The 26,132-nt window shown below is 37.6% G+C and overlaps 1 protein-coding gene across 1 annotated transcript in view; it reads right to left on the reverse strand.

Annotated features, from left to right (window-relative positions):
• The window catches only part of ptpn4a (protein tyrosine phosphatase non-receptor type 4a), an 84,710-nt gene that overhangs the window by 48,843 nt on the left and 9,735 nt on the right, over positions 1–26,132 (reverse strand). The window contains exon 2 of the mRNA XM_008402567.3: positions 1,141–1,295. Coding sequence (XP_008400789.1) covers positions 1,141–1,278 — 138 coding nt within the window. The 5' untranslated portion in view covers positions 1,279–1,295. The remainder of the gene's footprint in view (positions 1–1,140; positions 1,296–26,132) is intronic.

The following is a 26,132-nucleotide window of genomic DNA, read 5'->3' on the forward strand; positions in this document are numbered from 1 at the left end:
ACAACTCATACAAATCCAAAACTAGAAAGTTATAATGATGCAAAACCAACAAATAATGTATATATTTTAAATACAGAAATCAAGGCCTTATTGTGGTTATGGGAAAGACTGCTAACTTGACACGTGAGCAGTCACTGAATTTTGAGGGGATGACAGAAAAGGTCTCAGCTGACTGTTCATAGAGGACTCTCTGTGGAAAGTTGAGTGAAGGGAAAAAGTGTGGCAGAAAAGCAACAGGGACAGCCCCAGTCTTGGGAGGACTGTAAAGTAAGTTTGTTGTGGTATGCAATTAAGGAATTAAGGAACTAAAATAAGCCTGATAATTTTCATTCTGATGATTTTTTTTTTTTTTTTTTTTTGTCATTATCCATTTTATTTTTGTTTTATTTTGGTTATTTAAAATATCTTCCATTTCTTGTATTAAGTGTTCTTTAAAAAATTAAAGCTTATTGGTCTTTGAGAGGGCAAACTTGTATGATTATGCTACAATCAATATATTACTTAAATCAGGCGTGTCCTCTTTCCAAATGGAGCAAAATTTTCCTTTTGACTTGGAAATCAAGCTCTCAGAAAGTTGGGACATGGGTTTAATTTTCCAGTAGGTCAAACTGAATCTATGGAGGCCTATTAAGAGGAAGACAAGAGGAACACCAGAGGAAATAATAATAATTCAGAAGAGCTGAAAGCTGCTATTAAAGCAGGTTGACCTTACTTAACCCCACAGCAGGCAGGCAGATCGCCTTCATGCCACGCTCTACTGGTGCAGTAGTTCAAGCAAAACGAGTCCCGACCACATATTGAGCGCCTACAGAGACCAGTGAGTGGTTGACATATCTGTATTCATTTGGTTTCATGTAATATCCTCTTATAAGAACTGAACTTGGGGTTTCCATTAGCTGGTAGTCATAAAATAAAAAGAAATTAAGGCCTGCCATATGCACTCTGCATAATGAATCTATATAAACCGAGTTTCACTTATTGAACTCAATTACTGAGATTAATTACCTCTTAAATGACAATCTAAATTATTAACAAGCACCTGTACACGGCTTTACCGATTACATAAAAACCAGGTGGCAATGTGTGAATGATAAATAGCCCATGCGTGCTTTTGTCCCATGAATGCACTGGGTTACTTACGTTGACTTTGAACGCCTGCACAGTGTTGTCCAGCAGCAGCACGTTGCACACAACCTGTGTGTGCTGCCTGTCTCGCTCCAGCTCCGTCGCCCGGACATTGTAGGATCTGCCAGCAGGCAAGCGGAAGCGCGCGCTCATCACGCTCCTACCAGGCTCTGCAACAAGCCAACAAAAGGCACAAGATAAAGACAATGTGTTAGAGAAATGTTTAAAAAAAAATTTTTTTTTAAAAAGGAAAAATGTTGAGTTATTAAGCTGCATTCAAATCTAACATTTAGGCTGCAAATAGATTGTTAACAATGCAAGACTCAATGTTGCAAAACAAACGAGAAATGTGGAAGAGTAAAAGATATAGCCGATGTATGTACAGTGTGTTGTAGTTTTCTCCAAATGACTCAGTGAAGGCAGCCAGTGAGAAATGCAAGCCTGTGCAGGCAGCAGAGAATGTGTTTCATCAGAAAAGAATGTCTATCAGAGGCCAAGCTCAAACCTTCGCAAGTTTTGAAAAAAAAATTAAAATATACAGATATTAGGTAAAACATGGGTTAAAATCTATCAATCACTGCATAGCACATTTCAGCAACGATTCAGTTCTCTACATCATAAAAACACAAAAATACAGTCATCAAAAAACACCATACAGTCAACAATTTATTGTTTGGAATCTTTGCACTACACAAAATAAAATATAATTTTGTAGTGACACAGAACAGTTTCACAACAGGCAGAAATAATTATTCTAATAATTTTTATTTTTTGCTTTTGTGAAATAGACAAATAAAAAACACCCTTCCTCTGATGCACACGCTTTTAGTTTAAACCTAGCAAACCATGATGAAAATATTGTGAAAGTTTTGCGATAAACAATAATATTGTCATTTGGAACCATTTGAGCCAATATATTGATAATGGCATAATAATGCAATTAGACATAAACCTGTCAAAATAACAAATTTAACTGGATGGTGAATTGTTCCAAAAATTATTGCAATAAATGATAATATTGTTGTTTTGAGACCCTTTTCCAGTAATATATTGACACCACACTGCAACCGGAAGACATTTAAATATCTAAAATAAAACAACCAAAAACAATAAAAAGGAAATAAAAACCAATTACAACCAAAGCTATAAATAATAATCAGAATATAAATGATCAAGCTCAATTGAATTCATCGTGTGATTGAGTATTATGAGATGCTTAATTTCATGTTTTTTGGACCATTTTAAAATTAGTTTGACTGTAGTCCTATACAATTAAACAAGATTAAAGTATTTTTTAAAACATTCAGTCCAATTTAGGAAAGTAACCAAAAACCAACTAATGTCAACTGGTCATTCCAATTTGAATACATATTACTAATATAGAAAGTAAACCCTATACCACACTGCTGAATAATATCTCCTCCTATGATTGTGAGTGGCTGGTAAGATGATGGCAGTTGTGTCTCATTTTCTCATTATTACAGGATTAACAAATCAAAACTACTTTGTTTCACACATTGTGACGCTTACTGCCTCCATGTCTGACTAAATGACTCAAGGCAGTCAAGACCAAACCAAGAACTAAACTCCAGTTTGCACAGTTCAGAACAATGTTTTTATATTTTGCTGAATATTATAAACTTTTGAAATGGGAGCTGCTATATGAACACCAATAGCCTGGTGAGTGAATGCTTCATTTTTGATAAACGGTGCATGTTGAGGGTTTGCTGTGCATGCCAATGGCTTGTCATAACAGATTATCTCAAAGCTCCGAGACCACTAGCAGATGGTGAGAACGAATACTCACTAATAGCCACACAACAACCCACCTTCCACCCGCCACACATTTACCGAAACATCATACATCTGTACAGAGTGTACTTTCTTGCACACTTTCTGTTACTTCATCTTTTTACCATCCATAATGGCTCCTAACCTAAGCTGGTGAATGAAGTGCTTTTCACAAGTGACCTTCCATACACCTTAACAACATCATTCCATCTAGTTATTGTAGTAAAGGCTCACTGGCCTTGGACCCAGGAAGGGAAAACATGAAAACATAAACAAAAAGAACTATATGCTGCTGCAAAATGTTAAAGCAAAGAGACGTGTATACTTGATGGAAAATTTTATATGATTCAAACATCACTTAGTCTCAAGCTTGAAGTATTAAAAAAAATGCAGAAAATAGTCCTCATAATCTATTTATTTATTTTCATGTTATTACTTTTCTTGATCAGCAAGTCCCTGTAATATTAGCAAATATTAATTTTCGATTCTGCACTAACCATCACAGATGAAAGTTTGAGTCGTTTTCAAAGGGAACAAAAATGCCCCCTGTTTACAGCCACGAATGAGCTCAATGCATGTAGTGGATGTTTCCTTTTGACGTGTTTTGGCATCAAGGACTTGCTATTGTGAAACACTCATTCCATGTATTAGTACACGCACCTAACGGTTTTCTTATAGTTTAGAGTGAAACCACATTTTTGACACTTTTTTGCTAAAGCACTTAGCATTCGTCAACTTCTCATTGGCAGAAGAGATTGTTGCGCAACACAAATTCTTACACGGCCGGAACACAGCACTCTAAATAGTAAAGCATAGTGTTTAACATAGTCTCAAGGAATTTTAAAAATTGAGTTCCTTGAATGATTTGATGGATCGTTACAGCTCTAGTTTATAACGAACATGTCTGTGAGTAGAGGATGTCCAAATAATTCAGTTGTAGACTCACCTGTTAAAAGAATATCATTTCAGAACTCTTGGTCTGTGTCTACATTTTCTGTGTTAAATTTCAGTTTGACCTTTGTGTTTTCTCCTTGTAAACTTCCCATGAAAGTTAAACTTGTGCAAGTTCTTTCCGACTGTGGAGGAATGTAATTTCACATGAAGTCATGTGGTGATATTTTAAGGTTTTAGGAAACTTTTTTGGATCTTGCGGTCAGCTTAGGGGGTGAACTTGCTTGGATGGCCAGAGTAACTCAGAAAAATACAGAACAACACTGGCATTTCATAAACTTTTTTCAAATCTGGCTAAGGGTTCATTCAGACCTACCCTGATTAGTTCATTTGCCTAGAAAGTCTGTTTTATTGGGCAGGAGTGAATGCGCAATCAAACTGATGTGGACTAAAAAAGCAAACTCTGGTCCAAATAAAACTCTATCTAGATGCCAAGCAGAATGGTGAAGGGCATTATGGGGAAATACAACTAGAACAAACACTTGAGTTTAGTGCTAAGGGAGAAATGGCTTGTTGTTTTTATCAAATGACAAAAGAGAAATCCTACAACTGCAAAAATCTGATACCATTACATTTCTGATTACATTTTTAGAAGAAGGAAGTTGTGTTTTTGTCTTCTACAGAGGTTTTTGTGTCAAAGACAAAATGCAAATTGATTAGAGAGGCTGCCAAGGGTTTGACAACAGCACTGACGATGCTGCAAGAATTTCCAATGAGCGTCCAAGACTGATTAATCAATTAATCTTCAGAACAAACAACAGATGAATCCATTGTAAAGTAATCGTTTATTACCGCTATATACCATTTTTTTCCAATGGAATGAGTTCTATGAGTTACATTTTCCCCAGGAAGTGGACACCTGGCTATTTGTCTGAAAACCACACATTCTTTAAATTTCACATGCTAAAACACACAAACATAGCTCATCTGAATCTGGAAAATGCCATTTCTGTGAGTAGCAGTTGTACAAAACACCTCTGCTGCTCTCAGAGGAAATTCTCACACAGCTAAAAATCCCACACAGGAAAAGAGCAAATGTCTTTTACAGAATGCGTGTGTCATGCACACAATAATATTTCTATGATGTAATCAAGTGACAAGTAGATGAAGGGATGAGATTCATCACTATCCATCTGATTCATAACAGCAGGCGACAGAGCTTGCCACCTCCACTTGGAGTGGGTATATAATATTGGCTCGTGTCACGTTATGCGTCTGCGATTGGCAAGATGTGCAGGTTTTAATGTCGCTCTTCTGCCCGCCAACAGAACAACCACAAATAAACAATCTGGCACGCACAAATGCAGAAGTAGAGGCACGAACCCACAAACATGTGCAAGCGTACCAACAAAGGCAGGCAGGCAGGCACAGAGACGCTGTCGGCGGGATGGTCAGCCCGGCAGAAGCGGATGCTGAGATGAAGCCATGCAGAAAGAAGAACAGAGCGCGCCTCGCAATGACGAATGGGACTCATGGATGGTGAAGAGGGACTTTATCCACGTGGTGCATCATCTTTTTTCCACAACAGCTCCTCCACTCATCATTTTATCTGATCAAAAAATGTGACCAAAATCAGAGTAATGACCTTTTCTTTATTGGCTCCTGTGGTAAGACGAGCAGCAGACAGTCTCTGCTCCCCATATTGTTTAACGTTTAGTGGTCTGACTGCTTCCTGCTGTCTCACAGTAATCAGCCTGTCTCATCTCAAGCCCCCGCTGTAAATGCCACCAGAGCACAAACAACATCTGAGCACAATGAAGTGGAGTGTCACATCAACTTTGGGTTAGGAGAGGTCAACACATCGCTTCACTTTATTCAGACAAGTTGCCCCCGGAAAAAATGTACACACTGCTCAACAGCATCTTCAAATTAAAAGGTTAAATACAGAAACATTTTTAAGAATTAATCCAGTACTTGAATAAGGGTGTTTTCACACCTGACTGTCTGGGAGACTCTGTTTGATTGAGGGACAAGATTGCAACATTCACATTGCACTGAGTCAAACAATCCAAACCCTTTAGAAAACCTGTGGTGGCATTGCACCAAGAACCACTGAGGGAAACAACACAAAAACCGACTCAAGACATGAGCTTAACTTCCTTCTTCACTAAATGTAAACCAAAGTGGAGCAGCGTCTGATTTTAAAAGTTGTAGGATTTCTGTTTTGTCTTTGCTAAAAGACGACGCGTTTGTTTAGGTTGCATTTGTCCACAGTGCTGTGCGCTACTGCCTGCTTCCTGTTCGTGAAGCGGCCTCCAGTCTGCTTGGCATTCACATACGCATTCGAGAGAGTTCACTTCGACCAAACCGAGACCGAGGTTTTTAGGCGGACAATGATTCCTTTTGGTTCACATCAGAGTTTGTCTACACATTCACACCTCCACAAATGGATTGGACTTTACAGGCAAATAAACTAGAGTTTGATTAAAGCAAACTAAACAGAACTGGAATGAATGCACCCTTAAACTATTGGCTGAGATGTATCATCATATATTTTACCGTGTCATCATTAAGCAGTTGGACTGCATGAATATCACAAACATTGTTTTCCTTAGCCCAGGATGAGCCATTTATATCCAAAGTTGCCACAGGCCAATTCTGCCAAGTTGCATCATCGTGTGTCTGAAGTGGTGCAAAAGAAATGGGACAAACTAGCAACAGGGGCTGTGCATTAGAAATAGAGGGGGATGTGGATGTTATTCATAAATGTGTCTGGGTTACAGTTTTTAATGTAAAACAAACTGTCTGAATTGCAAAATAAAATAATAATAATAATAATAATCCTAACATTAGAAGAGAATGGCTGTTTTTAACAGGGTTCCAACATATTTGTCATGTCAAAGTCCTGTACTTTTCCAGCCATTTCTTCATGGCTCAGACTTTAAATATGGAAGCAGCAGGAAGAAAAGAATGCTGGCTGGTTGGCCTAATAATGGATTAACAGATTACTGGATGGATAAAATGAACAAACAGAAGGGTAGATAAGTGGGAATGGAAAGAGATGGTTAGTTGGAACAGGGACAGACAGAAAATGGACAAAATTATTGAAGGAAACCTGGATGGGAGGACAAATGGATGAACGAACACAAAAACACAGGGTTAGATGAATGGACTATGGAAAAATGGATGGATAAATATATGGGCATTAGCATATTTTTTTATTTGTTCAAGAGGAGCAAAAGTGACAATATGTTTTTAAAAATGAATTACCTTGTCTTTTATTTTTGTCCTTCAAAAATATTGCTGTAAATACAACACACACATTATTAAACAGGCTATTTCAATTCACCTGTTAAATTAGGTAGTAATACACTTACTCAGAATAATTCCATTTCACCATATTTCAATTATGTGGGTATTTATTGATGCTTTCGTCTAGCTAAGCTTGAAAGCATAATAGTCTATCATACAGCGCAAATCTTATGAAGGTAACTTTTCCTCTGGTTACAATAAAATTGTCCATTCCTAAAGATTCATCGAAGAAAGGGCAGACAGTTGGAAAGATAATGCATGTTAGGATGGGAGGATGAAAGGACATGAAGTCTGGAATATAAATATTTTCCAGAACATATCTAGTCTGTGCAGGACGCCATCTATGTGGATTTTGTTTGGTTAGATGTGTGCAAGTACGCCCCACCTTGAAAAAATGGAACAGTCTCATACAGGTTTTGGTGCTCTGCTAGAACACTGTAACAGCTTTCTTAAGACTTTGTGTCAAATGCAACATGAAACTGGAAACTGTGTGCATTTTACAAGCCTGAAGGAAAATAATGTATGGTAACATATCGACTAACATTTGGGTGTTTTTTCCTTTGTGCAAACAATTGCTTACTGCAACAATTTCAGTTGTTTTTTTTTTTTATAAACTGTTCCAGTTCCGTCGTATTGTACCATTCTCAATTGTACTCCAGTCTATTGACAATGTTCCATAATTTTCTGCACCGCTGTGTTCTTTTCAGCGTTGCTCTGCTGAGCTGGACAGGACGGCTTCGCTCCCCTGAGAGAAGCCTCCGGAACTCGGGAAGCATGCTGCCATTATTGCTTCCTGCAGTCAGCAGAGCTTACAAACATGCGGCAGAGCATCTGCATACGTCCGAATGTGTGTGTTTGCACTATAAGGGCCCGTGACCCTAAAGCTTCTTTCACCGGTGGGCTTCTCTCAACTTATGGCAATCGCAGACAGCCCTGCAGCCTTCCTGTTGGCTCTGCGTCAAACATTCTTACTTTAGCAGATAACGTAAACATACATTTACATTATTAAACTTTAACATCAGCAAAAAGCCAAGCCAAACAACTATCTTGGTACAGATGTAGACTGACAACAAATGAACTTCATTTGTCCCATACAATTCTATTAATTCTCCAATTTCTTCAAAGTAACTCAAAGACATGCATACAAATGCTCTGATGCTTTGAAACAATTGAAATATATATTAATAGACTCTAGCTTTAAAAAAACACACACACACACACGCACACACACACAGTAGTTGTGCATAAAAACACTCGACAGTGTTTCACAAAGCAAAAACTAGGCCAGAAACAAACAGGTGGTCAATTACAGATGGTACTACTTGGTCAGCAACAAGAATAAAATGCATTTATTCAGACATAAAGCAATGTTTATATGTAGAATATATATAGATCTGTGTGGAAACAGAAAACACCTAAAAAAAATTAACTAACTTTTCTTATGTATTCCTGTGGTGAAGTGTACTTCACCAACAGAGTCACACAATGTTGGTTGATGGTGGATTCAGATGAGAAAAATGTCTGTCTGCTTTGTCTGACCATGAATTTAACACAATACGACAATAAGTTACAAAGATTAGCTGCTGCACACAAATGTCAAACAACAATAAAACCAACATTTTTGGTGTTTATTGTTTTTAAAATGTCCAGTCAATGTCGTTTTGGGCCAATGAATCGACAGGTTGACTTGAACTCCATTCACCGCTTTGGCCTTTTTTACAAAACAGTCAGAGAATACAAAAACTAACCTCAATCCGGGCTTAATTTCCTTTTTGAAAAGGTGTAATGATTTATTTTAACTGTTCTCTTGAGTACACAAATTGAGATTTAATGTGGATTTTTTCCAATTTGATTAGGTCTAAATTAAACATCATTTTCCATAAAGAAGACTAAGATACTGCCCTGCAACAGACTGGCGACCTGTCCAGGGTGAACCCCGCTTCTCGCCCGAAACGTTAGCTGGAGATGAACACCAGCACCCCTTCCGACCCCACTAAGAGGTCCATCCATCCAAGAAAATGGATGGACGGATGGACGGATGGATGGATGGATGGATGGACGGATGGACGGACGGACGGACGGACGGACGGACGGACGGACGGACGGATGGATGGATGGATGGTGTAAAATGAAAGCAATGTGTATGTATATTTCAACATTAAAAAATATATATAATTACAATAGGTGACAATAAAACTGTTCAAATACCAGAATGCATTTAATCACTGATGACTATAGAATCTAATGGACGCTGGAAGGAAGGATCTACAATAACGCATCTTTATGCAGCTAGGATATAGTGCGAGACAAAAATTCTTACCGAGATCAAAGTTTGGAGTCAAATGCTCATGATACCAAGTTACACTCTTGTTAGCATCACATAATGGGACCTATAGAAGGGGTTCATGTGTGGCTACTATATGGCAAATTAAATAAAAACATTTGTAAAACAGCTCGTATGCATGCTTTGGTTTCAGAAACTAAACTTTACTTTCAGTTCTCTCTGTAAAACGCCCACACAACCAAAACAAAGGAACTGGGAGTAATACTACCCTGGCTGAGGTGGCCACATTCAACCCCAGTCATTTATTATTGACGAAACAAAACGGCATTAATATTAAGCATCATCAGATGAAATAATAATGCTGACAGAGCAAACAGCCTAGGAACCAACGCAAAAAGCCCCAGCCTCTACTAAACTTACGCATGCATTAACGCCAAAATGTGACATCACATATTCTACGTACTTCAGTTGAACTTGAAGCGAGTCTGTTTTTATATTAAGTTAAGACCCAGCTTTAACTTAAACAAAAATATGCTTTCTGACAAGAGGTTACCCTAACACAATGAGTATAATTTCAAATAACCAACCCATCAGTTGGTAAAGGTAAGAAACCAACGATGCAGACTTAACTGCCGGTATGGTTTGTAGGCCGATTATGCAAATTGTAGCCATCAGTGCCAAGAAGCAGGCATTTGCTTGTGCACACAAACACACACAGCCATTCATGAAACCTAACACCTGTCACAGAGGATTCCTGCTGAATCAACGATGCAGATGATTGAGGCTTGTAGTAGCCTCCGTTCAGCTCATTCTGGGAGCAGCCCTGTGTTCGCCTCCTTTAGATGCAACCCGCGACTTCTCGCCTCTGACCATCACAACAGGTTTATTATGTCATCCAGGTCATATTAGCTTTTTACTCCCTTTCCCTGCCCTTGATATTGTCAACATACCTTTCCTTCCCACGCTTCTTTTCTGATCTTTGGCATGTTTTGATATTCCACACATTCTTTGCTTCCATCTCACCTTTTCTTCTTGGCTAGTCTATCACAATAATACCCCTAAAGCTAAGCCAAATTCATTTTCCCTTTTTCTGAAATTATTATCGCACTGAATATTTTAAGTGACTCCGTGGAATAAACTCAAGCTGCAAAGTAATGATAGTGTTTGGAAAAAAAATTATGCTTTTCTGTTTCTGTATTGCTTCTTGAAAGCAGTATAGCAATTATATTGGATCATTCCAACAGTTTATAGCATCATAAGCGCCCACAAATGAATGAGGCTTTCACGCAGCGGGAATCAACTGTTGGATCTCGAAACTGGATAGAACCCTCTTAAATTGTCAGATTTATGTGGCATGTAAAATCAGACCGTGATAACTCCTTTCAAAACTGTTTATATCTGTATTGAAAACAAGTCTGCTTTATAAATGTAAAGCTGAAAAATAAAATCCATCCTTCTGCGCTTGGAATGGTTTATAACACTGAAGAAAAACACAAACCGGGTTTGAACAGGATAAAAGCAACCCAGATTATGATGCTGCCACCACTAGGTTTACCTGTGAGTACAGTCTTCTTTTGGTGATGCAGAATACTGCCAAACAAACAACTTTGGAGTTGTTTGACACCAAAATCCATAAAACATTTTCTGCATGTGGCCTGTTTCATTAGTGTTGTCCTGTATGTTCCCCATGGCTGTTTTCACTGCTTTGTAGCATAATATTGAAGGAATTTGTTTTGTACCCTTATCCTGACTGATGTCTTTGTACAAGTGAATCATTTTAATCATTTCTAACCTCTTCACACAACAGATAAAGGATGTAGAAAGAGAAATGGACAAATAAGACTTGGGAAGCTGGAATTTATTTATTATTTCAGTGGCATAAAGGGAGCTTTAACAGTGCGCTTTTTCCTTGTTTCCTACAAATCTGTTTTTCAGTTGGTATGAACATAAGCTATACAAAAAGGTGGAAAAAGTTTTAAAATGGTTTATGGATTCTCTTTTGTTGTTGTTGTTGATAACATCTGTAAAGATAAATGCCTTCCCCAAATGATTCTGACGTAGAATTTAAAGAGATGTGGCTCCAATCACAGAAATCTTAACTTCTTATTTCTGTTTTTAATAAAGAAAAGAATTCCACATTTGTAAAGAGAAGTAAGAAAACAAACTCAAGTGTGCATAACTTTCTCCTCATGGAGTGTAAACGCCTCCACTCCTTTCACTTTTTTTGAATTTACATACAGCACAAAGGTCACAGCGGTGGCTGGGTAACGGTGGGGGAAAAGCCCTCTTTTTGAGGTTTCCTGCTTTCAGCTAACATAGCAAGAAACATGCTCTAAATTAATTAGCACAACTTTCACATTTACACTTGTTTGAGCAAACAAGCAAGAAATGCACAAAAAATACAAGTTTTCTATACAACAAACCCATTTCAGTTGAGAGCTTCTGTATGAAACAGCTTTTGTAAACTACAAGATTTTTCTTAACTAAATAGAAAATAACTTAAAAGATGATTTATACTTGGTTGGCACATTCTGCAGGGTAGAAATATAAACAAGAGAAAACCTACACAGAATCTCCAGATTAGAAATATGAGCAGGGTGTGACAGTGCTCCTTTAATTATAAAACAAGAGGCCCGTCTTTGTACAGTATGCAGCGCGTGTGCACAAACACACACTCTTGGAACACACCTCCCAGCACGCACAAAGAGAAACCAAAAAGCACGGAGACAGAAAAGCAGGTCTGATTAAAGCAGCACATTCCCCTGATTTTTTTCGCTTTCCCGCTGACGCCAGCACCTTTAAATGTTACCGGGGGTCGAGTTCTGAGCACTCGGCAGATTTCTACCTGCACCCACCCCAACCTTGCACATTCCTGCCCCGCCAGCAGGGAGGCCAGGTGTTCTGCAGCAAAAAAAAACAAAAAAAAAACATCCTCCCGCTGATAGGCGGCTACGCTGCCAAATCTGGGCAGCCACAATCACACATCATTTTATTAAAACCTCATACCAAGATGTCAAACTGAGATATTGCTCTTAATTAAAGTAAGTTTATTAGTAAGCGAATGATTTATATTTCATTTAACTTAAACCGTTAAGTGAAAAGATTTGAAAATTGATTCGATCAGAGATGGAAAGTTCAAACCTCAGTTTGTCACCTTAAATCTTGGTAGAAAACATTTCCTTTGTCATTTTGAAATCAAGCAACAGGAGCACACAAACTGGAAATATGAACTGAATTATTTGCCTCAGGCTCCTTTGTACTGAATCCAAGTTTAGCACAGTTAAAGCACGAAAGTGTTTAAACAATTAAATGCCACAATTTTTATTGGGGCTGACAACATTCAACATATTTTGGCAAAGACATATTAGCTGAAAAGGCCACTGAATGCAACAGGAATCATGGTTTAATGCAAAACAACTTGCATGTACAAGCCAAGTAATATTTTAGCACATGGCTAACCAAAACCCCAAACACCAAGCCTCACCCTTTAGCTTGTAAATAGGACAATCGCTTAACTGAGGGGGTGAAAGGTGTGTCTGAATGTTGTCTTCCTGATAAATATGGCGGCCTGGTGGAACAGCGATTACAGCCGTGATACCACACCAAAACTTTCCACGTTCGAACTTGGTGCCTTGCACGAGCATTTCTTCATGTTGCTTGCTTCTTGTCTGCATGACTGCATGGCTTTTTGCTGGTTCTGCTGTTTCCTTTAGCATCTCACTGATATATCAAGAGATTTCTGTCTGTGCAGGCCGTTTCGCATAAGTAAAACCTTTTAAGATGTTTGCCAAATGTGTTGAACGCCAGTTTTAAGTGGATTGTAAATGAGACATTTAAATTCATTTTTGAAGGGTTTCCTACAGTTGACGTTTGTTCCATGACTCAATCAGTGAGTAACAAATACTTATAAAAAAGTGATAGCAACAATGAATTAGGCTTAGGTTGTCAGATCCATATGACAGTCTTTAGTAAATACAAAAATAAAAGTAAAACATGATCTAATTGTTCTTATTTCTAACAGAAAATGAACAATTACTATGATTATTGCAAAAATGACCTTGAATTTTGCAGTATTAATTAGAGCTCCTCAGCATGTTGAATCACAATTGTCATCGTAATATCAATCTGGGCGATATTGCAGCCACTAAGAACAGCTTGGCTGCAATAATAAATGACATCTGTCTTACATAGCACTTTCTTAGGGCACTCAAAGACGCTTTAATATTAGGTAGGATATTATCCATCCCAACAATGTATCTGGTCTTTTGGATAACCTTTCACTGCCCTCAAAACCAACCGTACATGGTTGGTGGTTGGGCTGCTACAGCTCATAAAAGGATGCTAGGGTTGTGGTGAAGGAAAAGGTGGGTAAATCTATTGTCATGCAGCAACGGCATAGCAATTACAAGTGGTAATGTTAACTGATATTTGACTAAATTTGTTCTTTCACCTCAGTGTCTCCTCTGGTTTGTGTTAAGTCTTTATTGCATTATTTTGCTTTCTCTTATTGAAGTAATTTAATAGTGGCGAAAAGCAACATTTAAAATCTCAAACACAAGCAAAACGGTCATGAAAAGTTGATGTCTTTCATAGTTCAAAATGTAAAGTAGTACGTTATGTGTGAAAATATTCAATTATTTTTTCTTAATTTGAGATTTTTAGCATGTTCAAAGACTACAAGTCTTTCTCAATCACATGGTTGTTGTGCTGTCTGGGATTTCTTTGTTAACTTTGGGACATAGAATTAGATACAATAAAACACTCAGAAATGTTGACAAGTGCTTATTGCACAGTGATTTTTGCTGTTGCTATCTCTTAAGAAGAATAAGCTAATATCAAGCTAATTTGTCAAGCTATCTGTCTAATGCCATGCTGCGTGTTACCATAGCAAGAATGAAAAAGGTAACAAATTTTGGCACTTCAGTCACATAAAAAAAGACTCAAATTTTGACTTAGATTTGAGGTCTGGGACTCAGTTCTAATAAAAAATACCATCTTATTTAAATATGGACCAGTGGTAAGTTTAGTATGACAAAAACTTGAAACAGAAAATGAGTCCCATAGCCTAATTTCTTGTAGTAGCGAACTGCAGTATTATGCAGCATCATCCACTACTCTGCAGCTGCACTGTAGTACGATTGACGGGTTTCATATTTTTAGTGTCCAAAACACACCTGCAGGTGTTTTTTTGCTAACATTTTTTTTTCCAAATAGCTGAATGTTTACCTTTTCAGCAATGCACAGCAACAGGTTTGAGAGGGGCAGCACTATGTTAATCTAAACTCCGCACACGGGAGAAAATTCAGCTCATTTCGGCATTTTCTCTGACTCATACCCAAACTGGAAGAAGAAAATCTGTCTCCATCTAAGAGGACAGCATTCACGTAAAATGCGTCATTAATTACCTGAACTGTAAAAACGAGCCTAGAAACTTGTATAAACTAGAGGTCACCGAGAGGATCTAATGATCAAGAGCTAAACCAGGCATCACAACCTATCTTTTATATCTTCCTCTCAGCTCTTAATCATCGGTCTGTCATCCTACTCAAACCTGACAGAAAGAATTAGTCAGGCGTTGACATTTAAACAGAAACAATAGATATTTACAGAAGCTCTTTAGAGGAATCATGACCTTTTTCTGGAAACTTGGTGTCAGATTGCTTTACTACACTATTGCATTATCTGGTAAACTTAAGGTTTTCTTAGTGCTACAACTTATACAACTTTAATACTAATAAAAGACCAATTTTGATTAAGTGAAATCAATCACCAGATTCTCCACTTTGTAAGCCAGAAATGTCAAGCCACGAAAGGTAGAAAGAAAATTATTATAAAATAATAGACCATTACATTGTCTAAATAAAAATGGTATTTTATTATATTTGTCAACCAGTACTTGGATTAATGGATAAGTTTAAGTAATATGCACTCTTTAGGTACTTATGCTCATATTTCACAATACCACCTGTTACCTTGACATATTCTCTCTCTGTTGTGTGCTTATTTGGGGGGTGACTGTTATTATTTCATGTAGGTATTCAACAAAACAAAAAATTAATAATAGACCAAAAGTGTCTCTCTGATAAGAGAGACATTTTTGTCTCTCTTATCAGAAAGAGACAAAAACAAGAGTATACTCTTGTTTGCTGCTTACAAGGCTTTAGGGGTCTCAATTCTGTGGTCCCAGTCAAATGGGCTCTTAATAATAACCTTGATTAAAAATGAAAAAGAACCACTTAATGTTTTAAAAATAGATACATCAAATGCTAATTTTTAACCGTTTTTAATTGTTTTTCCTGAACCATTTGAAATGAATTTTCACACCAAATGACACTGAAAGTACCAGTAACAAGCTTTCAAATCCATTTTTCTTGTACTTAGTTTGAATATGTGGTATTATATTTTATATCATTTTCCATCCCACAAGAAAAAGAATGATCCATATTTCTTTAGCAAAATGTTATATTTGTAGATAAAATGGTGGTTCTTTGAGAATTACTGCACATTTCCTAAAGTAGATATTTATTTAAATTTACAAGACATTTTTTTTCAAAAGTCACAAAACATTTGCTGCTCTAAATAATTGTTTTGGTTAGCTTGAGAGCAAAATGTCTCCATAGTTCATAAAGGTTCAAGATCGCTGCTTTAGCTCTAGCATCTTATTAAAATAAGGTGTAGCTTCAATTATTTATGGTGGCTGCTCTACACTCATATTATGCAACATCTTTTAAGAATACTTAAAAATGAACAGCTTCCATAACGTTTTAAGATGGATTTCATATGAACTTCTGCAGATCCAGAGCCTTTTGCAGGAACACACACCATTCAGAAGGAACATGTAACTCAAGAGCCAAGCTGGTTCAACAGCCTGCTTGAACGTATCATGCAGCTCCTATAACAAGTAACGTGTGTAGGGAAGGTGTAAGGGGATCTCTTTGCCGCTGAGTGTGCGACGAGGTGAGGATGAGAAGACGGAGGTGGGTGGAACACATTGTGGTTGGTAAACAGGGCCAAAACAGGAAAGCGTGGGCCTACCTGACATTCACCTCAGGGCTTGTACTCCGTTGCCACGCTGTAGAAAATAAGGTTAGCCTAAGGTAAGAAGAACTGAGACAGCAATTCATAGTTGTTTCCCCTTCCCCCCCAACTCACGCTTATAGGTTTAAAGGTATTAAAAAAAACTCTCCTGCGCAGTAATAATAGCGTTATAAAAAGGATGTTGTTCGAGCCTTTCTGCTAAACTGGAACAGGTGATCCAATTCTGAAAGCAACAAGTTTCTTCAGTGCAGCTTCAATGTTTTTTCCAATGGAGAGCACACACACATCCAGGATACACAGCACTTTCCACACTTACTTTCTTAATTAGCATTATAGTAGCAGTAGGGGTTTTGACCATTTCTCCTTGCAAAGTCTCCTTATAATATGGGTAATTTCTTATAATCTCTTCTCTAGAGGTTTTCAACAGAACTTATAGAAGACGGTTGATTTTGTGTCTGGTGAACCGTGTCTGCACTGATTTAGCCATTTTTTCTGGATCCTTATCCAGCTAAAGGATTCAACAGCTACCACATGCAAGTCTTCTGGCAGATCCTACCAGATTTTCATTCAAAACATCCTAGTACTATAGGTTTCTATGTAACCTTGGTGGAGAAATGAGCCCACATCGCCGCAGTCCTCCATCATAGAAAACAGTGGTCATTAAATTATAGAGATAAACTTGGGTCATCGTACAATTTTGCTACAGTTCAATTTGCTTTATTTTTCTGACTCTAAATATTGGGAAGATTTGGTGGGAAGCTATAGCCTAATCACCAACACACATAGACTCCATTTTGAAGGGTGTCAAAGTGAAATATTCCCCTGTGATATAATTGTACCGTAGAAAAAAGTTTCTGGGTGCCCTGATCTACTTGTCCGAAAACCATTTTGTATATTTAAATTTAAGATATAATAACAAATGCAGATTTTAGCAGTTTTTCCAGATTTTTTTATGGAATAATTGCCCCATACATCTTCAAAACAATGACTTCAAAAACAACCAGCAATATAATTTAGGTCCTTTTTGGTTATTAGGTTAGAAGAAACTGTGTTTTTTCAGAATCTGAATCAACTTTATAGACTGAGATTATGTTCCCAAAAAGAATTTTGACTGCTTTCAAAGGCTCAAAGTGTACAGACATTAGGCATACATATATACAGTTTAGAGGGGGTTTTATATTTACACAAATATCCTCATCCTATGGAAGAAAATTTATTTTTATTACTAAAAAAGTAATGATTTTTTTTCACATTTTCTATAGTAGATATTTATCAAAAATTATAAGCAGACTTTTTCCAAGTGACCATGTGAATTTGCTGCCCCAAACAAGTTTTATTTAGCTAGACTTGGGGTAAAGCAAAAGTTGCAGAGCCCTGATCTATACCAACAAACCTAAGCATATAGGCCACAGCAGAACGTAATGTGTGACAACAGAGCAGCTCAAACTGGTGCTGCTTAAAATAATTATATGCATGTTGAGCTGATGAAAATAGACTTTCATCTGCAGCCTTGAACTGACACACACACACAGACACGTTCAAACCAGGTTTCACACACACACACAATTCTGCTTCATTTATTCTGTTATTTAATAAACTGATTTCACAAAAGAAGAGTCGAGCAGCTTTGTATCCAGGAAGCTGCTCCGATAGCTCAATGAGTCGTTTGACTCTTCAAACTTGTAACAACAGTATTAATCAGAGCAGAAATACAAAAGCTACAAAACATGTTGCCTTGACTGCATGTAAATGTTACAGTTGCATTGAATGTGCAGAAACATTGAACCTTTTTGCTGTGCCAACTGGAATGCAGATGCATCAGGCGACAAACAGCCTTGAAAGCTGCTGTTTAGACTGCAGACGAGTCACCAATCTGGTGTCTGCACCACACATAGAGCTACGCCACGTTTGGCTCTTCAAATGGGAAAGCATCCCCACCATATCCTGAACCCAATCCCACCACAGGTTTATAATTTTGACCATTTTAACTGTCCTGTCATCAAAGAGTCTCTGATTAAAATGATGTCCGGTGCTGTCCTCTTGGTAATAGCCTCCGTGCTGGCACAGAGGCTGACGGAGAGAGAAAACAGGCAGAGCGGCCATGAGTCAGCCAGAGCCGGCCCCCTGCCTCATGTTGAAATCAGAGAAACCACAAGAATGTAACAGCTTCTGTTATTATCCCTCCCTGCTGCCTCGCAGCCTGATGGCCTGCCCCAGAAAATAGCAGCCAGCCTGCCTGTTTCTCCCTCACACACACACTTGTTCCCCGTGTTATCCCTGTCCTCGTCTCAGATATACCGATTTCTCTCAGGGCAGAGCTGTACGTTTTGTTTGTGTTCGTTTCTGCACAAGTGGATACTTCAGGCGAGCATGTTGCAGGAATGCTGCAGATGTAAAATTCAGGAAACAACTTCCAATATTTTAAAATAAAGTTGATGCTGCCTGCACAATAAGTCAGCAGTTTCTGTCCAAATTTCAAAAGACTTAATATTTAAAGGATATAAAGAACAGCAAACTGCAATGGATTTGCAACTTTTTCACTTCTGATACGATACCGATTTCGTAGTTTTACGTATTGGCCAATACCAATATTGACCTGATCCCACCACAAATCCCACATATTTTTATTACTTTGTAGTTTGGAATATTAGAAAACATTTTGATTAAGTGATATTACTCAGAGAACAATAGTCAACAACAATTGACTCATTTATTATTTATCAATGGGTCTGCGTGTGGAACACAAAAGATGATGGATAGAAATATGGGGGTGGACTAAATGCTGGAACAGAGCGATTCCATCAGCGTCCTTACATCGAAGATTTTAGCCAGCCAATATAATCCAATACTCCATTTTTTTTGGGGGGCTGATAACGGACCGATGTCCTATATCGATATTGGATCGATATTGGATAGACTGAGATTGTGTTTCCAAACAAGAATTTTGTTTGGCACCCTTATCTAGTAAGTCTTCATTTATTTATGAAACACGTTTGCAAAGAAAAAACCCTCAAAGATCACAGGAAAAAGAGCATGTTGGATTAAAGTCAAGCAACTGAAAGATGTCAAAGTTGTATTCACTTTTGCACACTGATGCCTTTAGATGTCTACTTTGGCTGGACTTTAAGTAAAAAAAAAACTAAAAAAACATGAAGTTTGACTACACATTGGCAAATCAAAACTGGAAATAAAACGGGGGGGTTTTTCTATGCGGATTTTCAGCAAGTTGACTTTAAAAATAATAATTGATTTTAAAATTAAAATATACCTGAATTAGATCAATTATATACATATCTTATAACTGAGACTTATGTTAATTAACTTTTGTAAGGAAACTGAAGTATAGGTGAGGGAAGTGAGTGTTTGACACTTTTGCACCCAGATTTCATAATTTAAATGTTTTTAAGACAATTCCAAGTAAGCTTTAAAACAGTTATTGACTTCAATGACCGCATTCAATGTGGAGCTGTTCATTGATAAGGTTCCTCATCCAGAATGACATACTCATCAAATTGCTGCTTCCAGAGCAGTTAAAGATGAAGGCAACAAAGGAACAGATGTATAAATTTAAGCCACAAATGACTCCATTTATGAATGAAAAATTAACATATTGAATAGGATGAACCAAGGTCAGGGTTCAAATCCCATCCTTGCAGAAATCCTTGGGTATTTGCCTGGGATTGCATTTGACTTCCTCCCACATTCCAAAATAATGACTGCAAGGTTAATTGGTCTCACTAAATTGTTCCTAGGTGTGTGTGTGTGTGTGTGTGTGTGTGTGTGTGTGTGTGTGTGTGTGTGTGTGTGTGTGTGCGTGCGTGCGTGCAGCCTCTGATGGACTGGTGATGGACAGGGTGTAAGAATCTATCTTAGTCCTGCCAACCGTGTCAAAACTCAACTTTTTTAGCTTGTAGACATAAGCATACTCATTTATTTACATTGCTTTCAGTTCAGAAAAACTGATAAAAATTCCTTAACTGTGTATTGAAGAACTAATACCTCTGCAGTTCAATTGTATACCTTTTAATTATTGAAATAAAACCAAGTTAAGACAAAACAATATCCTGAGTAAGAGAAAATCAGAACTGGATGACAGAACCACAAAAATGAGAGAAATCTGTGTTGCACAATAAAAGCCTAAATGTTGCATCTCCTCTTCAGTTCAATTAATTATTTTTTGTGGCGATTGCTGCACTCTGGCCTTTCTGTGACTGACTAATGCAGGATCTGTCGCAATTTACAAATACCCGTCTAAAACCTTCAGCTTCAATATAACAGAGATTAGAGTTGTCCCTGTTTAACTTCCCAACCAATTATACTCCCGTTGCCTGGGTACCACAGCAACAGAAGCCAACCACTGTTGATTCACAAAGATGAGTTGATTTTTCTTTTTCATCATCAAGGTTACTACAGCAGTTCAGCCTCCCTACATTCATTCTTTTATTACTGATGTGAAAATTACATATCAAGTTCTGGAGTATTTTTATTTTTCCCATTCATGTACCAATTCAATAATATCCATGTTTTCCTATAATGGGCCTTTGAATCGTCATTTACGTGAAAAAAATCTATTTGACAAAACCATTGTGTTTAATCTAATTGAAACGATCAATGGGACAGAGACCTGAATTGTACCATTTTCTTTCAATTGGATTCAAGTCAAAAAGAGAAAAAAAACTTTTCCAAATTTATCAAAACGAATGAAAAATAAGGAGTCCCTAATTCTCCATTAATAAAAAGATTAATCAACATGATTTAGTTAGTTAGAATCAGCCCACCTTTCTTACAAAATCCTCTTCATACAAAGATCTTCAACAAGACCAAGAAGACCTACAAAAAAACTTCTGTAGATATTTGTATTGCTTTAATTACATTTTTAAGTGAAGTACTTCTTAAAATATGAGTAAAATATGAGAAATCATCATCAGAATCGATTAACCTGATCACTTCAGGTCAGATAATGAAAACAATCTCTTATTTTTCATTAAATGTATTCAAATAAATTATTCCTACCTGCCATTTATGGCCTCTAAACACCTCAACTAACTGCATGTTGATTGATGCCCTTTATTTTAGTATAACAGGAAATAGATCATCTGTTTTGATGCATAAGTTAGAGAAAAATTGTAGTTCTTCAAATATTGGATTCCAAAGTACTGTTTTATGTAAAAAATATACAGAACATGATTTTCTCTTTTATATATTTTAATTCTTAGGGAAGAAAACATAATTGAAGTCGCACGTCAGAGCTTCAAAAAAAATATACAAAAAGAATATGTCAAGAAAAGCCCAACTGAAAATGCAGAGCACTAATACATTATAAATTCAATTTGGGGTATTTTTTGTGTAAACCTGTTAAAATTGTATTAACCAACATCAAAGCTATGGGGACTTTTCATGTTTATGAATGTGTGAATGTGAAACATATCGATGAAGAAATCAAATGGATTTCAGAGGCCCCTAAACGTGACAATATTTTCATAGCCTGCAGCTACACTTGGCACATGTGTGCTGGCTCAACAGAATGGAGAGGAGGAATCTACAAACAGCTCTGGCCCAGTCACATGCAATATGATTCATCAACAATACAGATTGATTAAAAAAATATGTAAAAAAAAAAAAAAAAGAAACGGATAAAAACATAGAAAAACACCTTTCAGAAATTACAGGAAACAGTAGGGGGTAAGGCGAGCAGTAATAAGCTCCTGTGCTCTTCATGTTTGAGTTGGATATGGAATCGCTTTGCTTTTCCTCCACAGATCTCCAAGCAAAACAAGCGGGGGAGGGATAAAATTCAGTTTTACTAAGTAAACTGTTGATGTTCCAGTAAAACCTCTGTCAAGTGCTGCAGAAAAATACACAGAATAACCAAACAAGAAGGAAGGACACTGTAAAGTTTAGAGACAACACCGAAATTAGGACTTTACACTTCTTGTTATATAACCGAATAAAAGCACAACCACGGGCCCTCATAATACATTCAATGCAATATTCATAACAGAGACTGAACAAAGTAGGGAGAGCTGCCCATTCTAGGCTCTAACCCAGTTTGCTTGAGCAACTGTGTCCTTTGCCTTGCTAAGGTATTCAAAGCTCTTTAAGCAGCTGTTTCATAGGCAGACCTGACCCACATACACACACAGCTCAGTTTAGCCAAGTGGCAGAAGGTTATAACGAGCATGTGGCAATGGGTCGACAAACTCTCCGCTAGGCACAAGTCAACACACATGAGGCATGAAAATATTGAGAAAGTGGGGGAAGGATCATAAATGTGTGTGTATGGGAGGGCGTTGGGGGCGTAAGATGGTTGATAGAAAAGTAGGGGGACAAGACAAAACATGTCCTGAAGAATGATTACTGAGTGAAGAGCCAGGAAGCAGCTGTACTTGCATACCTGGAGATCGTAAAGAAGGGGCTGCTAACTTCTCCAGCTTGGCTCAAATTTGCAAAGAAACTGCAAACAAGTCTGAGCTACAGTCACACTGCAAAAGTCAAGCTATCCTGCGTCTAAGCCTGTCGCAATAAGCAATTAATCACATGATAAATTGAAACAAACTTGATCATTTCTATTTGGATGATTGCTTGTTTTCCTTGTCTCTCTTTCTACCAAAGACTGGATGGCTTTGGTCTCAACTCGTTCCTTTTTTGAAGAACTTCAGTAGCCATTTTATTTGTTGTTTTGTTCAATTATTTTGAAGATTTAAGAAAATATCTTCCAGTTCCAGTGTTGACTGCACATCAGAAATTAAAGTTCCTTGATCTTTTAGAGGGTGTACTTGCATTATTTTTCCGCTATCATTATGTTACTTCAAAGTGATCTCAGTGTTTATCAAAACAACATCTGGGACAATTTATGGTTCAGCAAAATTTGTTATTAGCAAAGTTTTTTGAAAAATTAATACTGTGGATCCCTGTCTGTTTTGTGGAATGTAACTACATGATTCAGAGAAAATCTATTTATTCACAGATTCTTCCATAGAGCTTATCTAAATTGTTTGAAAGAAAATGCAGTTTGGGAAACTGAAATTATAGCCTAAACTTTCTTTAGTGAGTAGACTCAAGATACTTAAGACGGAAATTGACGTTTTGACAAATCAGTAACTGATTTCATGAGATTCATCACTTTAAAACTGGCTAAATCCAACAGTGTGCCATTCATCTTTTGTTTCAGGTCAAATAAAAACAAACAATTTGAATAAAAGCACACCTTTTCTAACCTGTAAATGATGCACCTACATATAAATGAAAAGTACCTCAAAGCTCTAAATGTCACAAATTACGAGAGTAAACCTTAGTCGGCTCCGTTTGCCAGTAGAAGAGTGACTTATATTGGCGGTGTATCTGTTCCAAATAATTCAATGACAGTGTAATGCTGTTGTTGGTACAACTGAGCCCTGTGTTTTCCAGAAACTAGTTTGGAACTCATCAGTGGCTCATAATAAGGACGATAATAGATGATTAATTACAACAGCTGCTTTCTGGAGCCACTCTTCACAAAGCCAAAGTCGGCGGATGGGAAGGCAAAGAACAAAACCCCCAAATTTCTCTCTAAATTTGAAGAAAAACTTTCATATAACACATGTTCTAAACTTTTCACTCAGTATTTCACACCCTATTTAATGTAATTTTTTTCTTCCTTTCCCCAAATAGCGTCTTTTCTACTCTAGCTACGGTGTGAGACTTGACAAGAAATACAGTGGTGTGAAAAAGTGTTTGCCCCCTTCCTCATTTCCTGTTTTTTTTGCATGTTTGTCACACTTACGTGTTTCGGAACATCAAACCAATTTAAACAATAGTCAAGGACAACACAAGTAAACAAAATGCAATTTGTAAATTAAGGTGTTTATTATTAAAGGAGAAAAAAAATCCAAACCATCATGGCCCTGTGTGAAAAAGTGATTGCCTCTCTCGTTAAAATATACTATAACTGTGGTTTTTAACACCTGAGTTCAATTTCTCTAGCCACACCCAGGCCTGATTATTGCCACACCTGTTTTCAATCAAGACATCACTTCAATAGGAGCTGCCTGACCCAGTAAAGTCCACCAAAAGATCCTTAAAAGCTACACATCATGCTGAGATCCAAAGAAATTCAGGAACAATTGAGAAAGAAAGTAATTAAGATCTATCAGTCTGGAAAGGGTTATAAAGCCATTTCCAAAGCTTTGGGACTCCAGCGAACCACAGTGAGAGCCATTATCCACAAATGGTGAAGACATGGAACAGTGGTGAACCTTCCCAGGAGTGGCCGGCTGCCCAAAATTACCCCAAGAGCGCAGCAACGACTCATCCAAGAGGTCACAAAAGACCCCACAACAACGTCCAAAGAACTGCAGGCCTCACTTGCCTCAGTTAAGGTCAGCGTTCATGCCTCCACCACTGGGCAAAAATGGCCTGCATGGCAGAGATCCAGGAAGAAAACCACTGCTGAGCAAAAAGAACATTAAAGCTCGTCTCAATTTTTCCAAAACACATCTTGATGATCCCCAAGACTTTTGGGAAAACATTCTGTGGACCGATGAGACAAAAGTGGAACTCTTTGGAAGGTGTGTGTCCCATTACATCTGGCATAAAAGGAACACTGCATGTCAGAAAAGAGCATTATACCAACAGTAAAATATGATGGTGGTAGTGTGATGGTCTGGGACTGTTTTGCTGCATCAGGACCTGGAAGACTTGCTGTGATAAATGGAACTATGAATTCTGCTGTCTACCAAAAGATCCTGAAAGATAATGTCCGACCATCTGTTCATGAACTCAAACTGAAACGAACTTGGGTTCTGCAGCAGGACAATGATCCTAAACACACTGGTCCACCACTGAATGGCTGAAGAAAAACAAAATGAAGACTTTGGAGTGGCCTAGCCAAAGTCCTGACCTGAATCCTATTGAGATGTTGTGGTATGACCTTAAAAAGGCAGTTCATGCTCGAAAACCCTCTAATGTAACTGAATTAGAACAATTCTGCAAAGATGAGTGGGCCAAAATTCCTCCAGAACGCTGTAAAAGACTCATTGCAAGTTATCGCAAACGTCCGGTTGCAGTTGTTGCTGCTAAGGGTGGCCCAACCAGTTATTAGGTTTAGGGGGCAATCACTTTTTCACACAGGGCCATGATGGTTTGGATTTTTTTTCTCCTTTAATAATAAACACCTTCATTTACAAATTGCATTTTGTGTTTACTTGTGTTGTCCTTGACTATTGTTTAAATTGGTTTGATGTTTCGAAACACTTAAGTGTGACAAACATGCAAAAAAACAGGAAACATTATCTTACTGCTACCAGTGTGGTGGGAAAGAGGGATGTCATGATACAGCCTGATGGGCACACAATACATAGGAGTGAATACACAGGACTAACAACCTTCAGACTTTTTTTAAGCCAACCTAAAAATGTTAATTGACAAATCGCTTTAACTCGTATCTAATCTCTCTAAACTCCAGCAATTTTCTTTTTTTTATTACTTTTCAGGAGGATTTATTGTTATTATTACTAAGCCCTTGTGACAGGAGAAATGTTTTTCTGGTAAAGTATTCTGCTGGCTTTGTATGTTTGTGCTTCGGATGTTTTTAATCTAAAAGCCAGGCTCAGAAGAAACGGCCCAGTAACCTTCAGCACTCTGAATGAAATGCAGAAGTTACTGCAGCACATCTAACATTTTATTTAAACAGAAGTTAGAAGAACATATGTTG

Source organism: Poecilia reticulata, chromosome 2 (genome assembly GCF_904066995.2).
Source record: "Poecilia reticulata chromosome 2, P_reticulata-male-v2, whole genome shotgun sequence".
NCBI classification, from domain to species: Eukaryota; Metazoa; Chordata; class Actinopteri; order Cyprinodontiformes; family Poeciliidae; genus Poecilia; species Poecilia reticulata.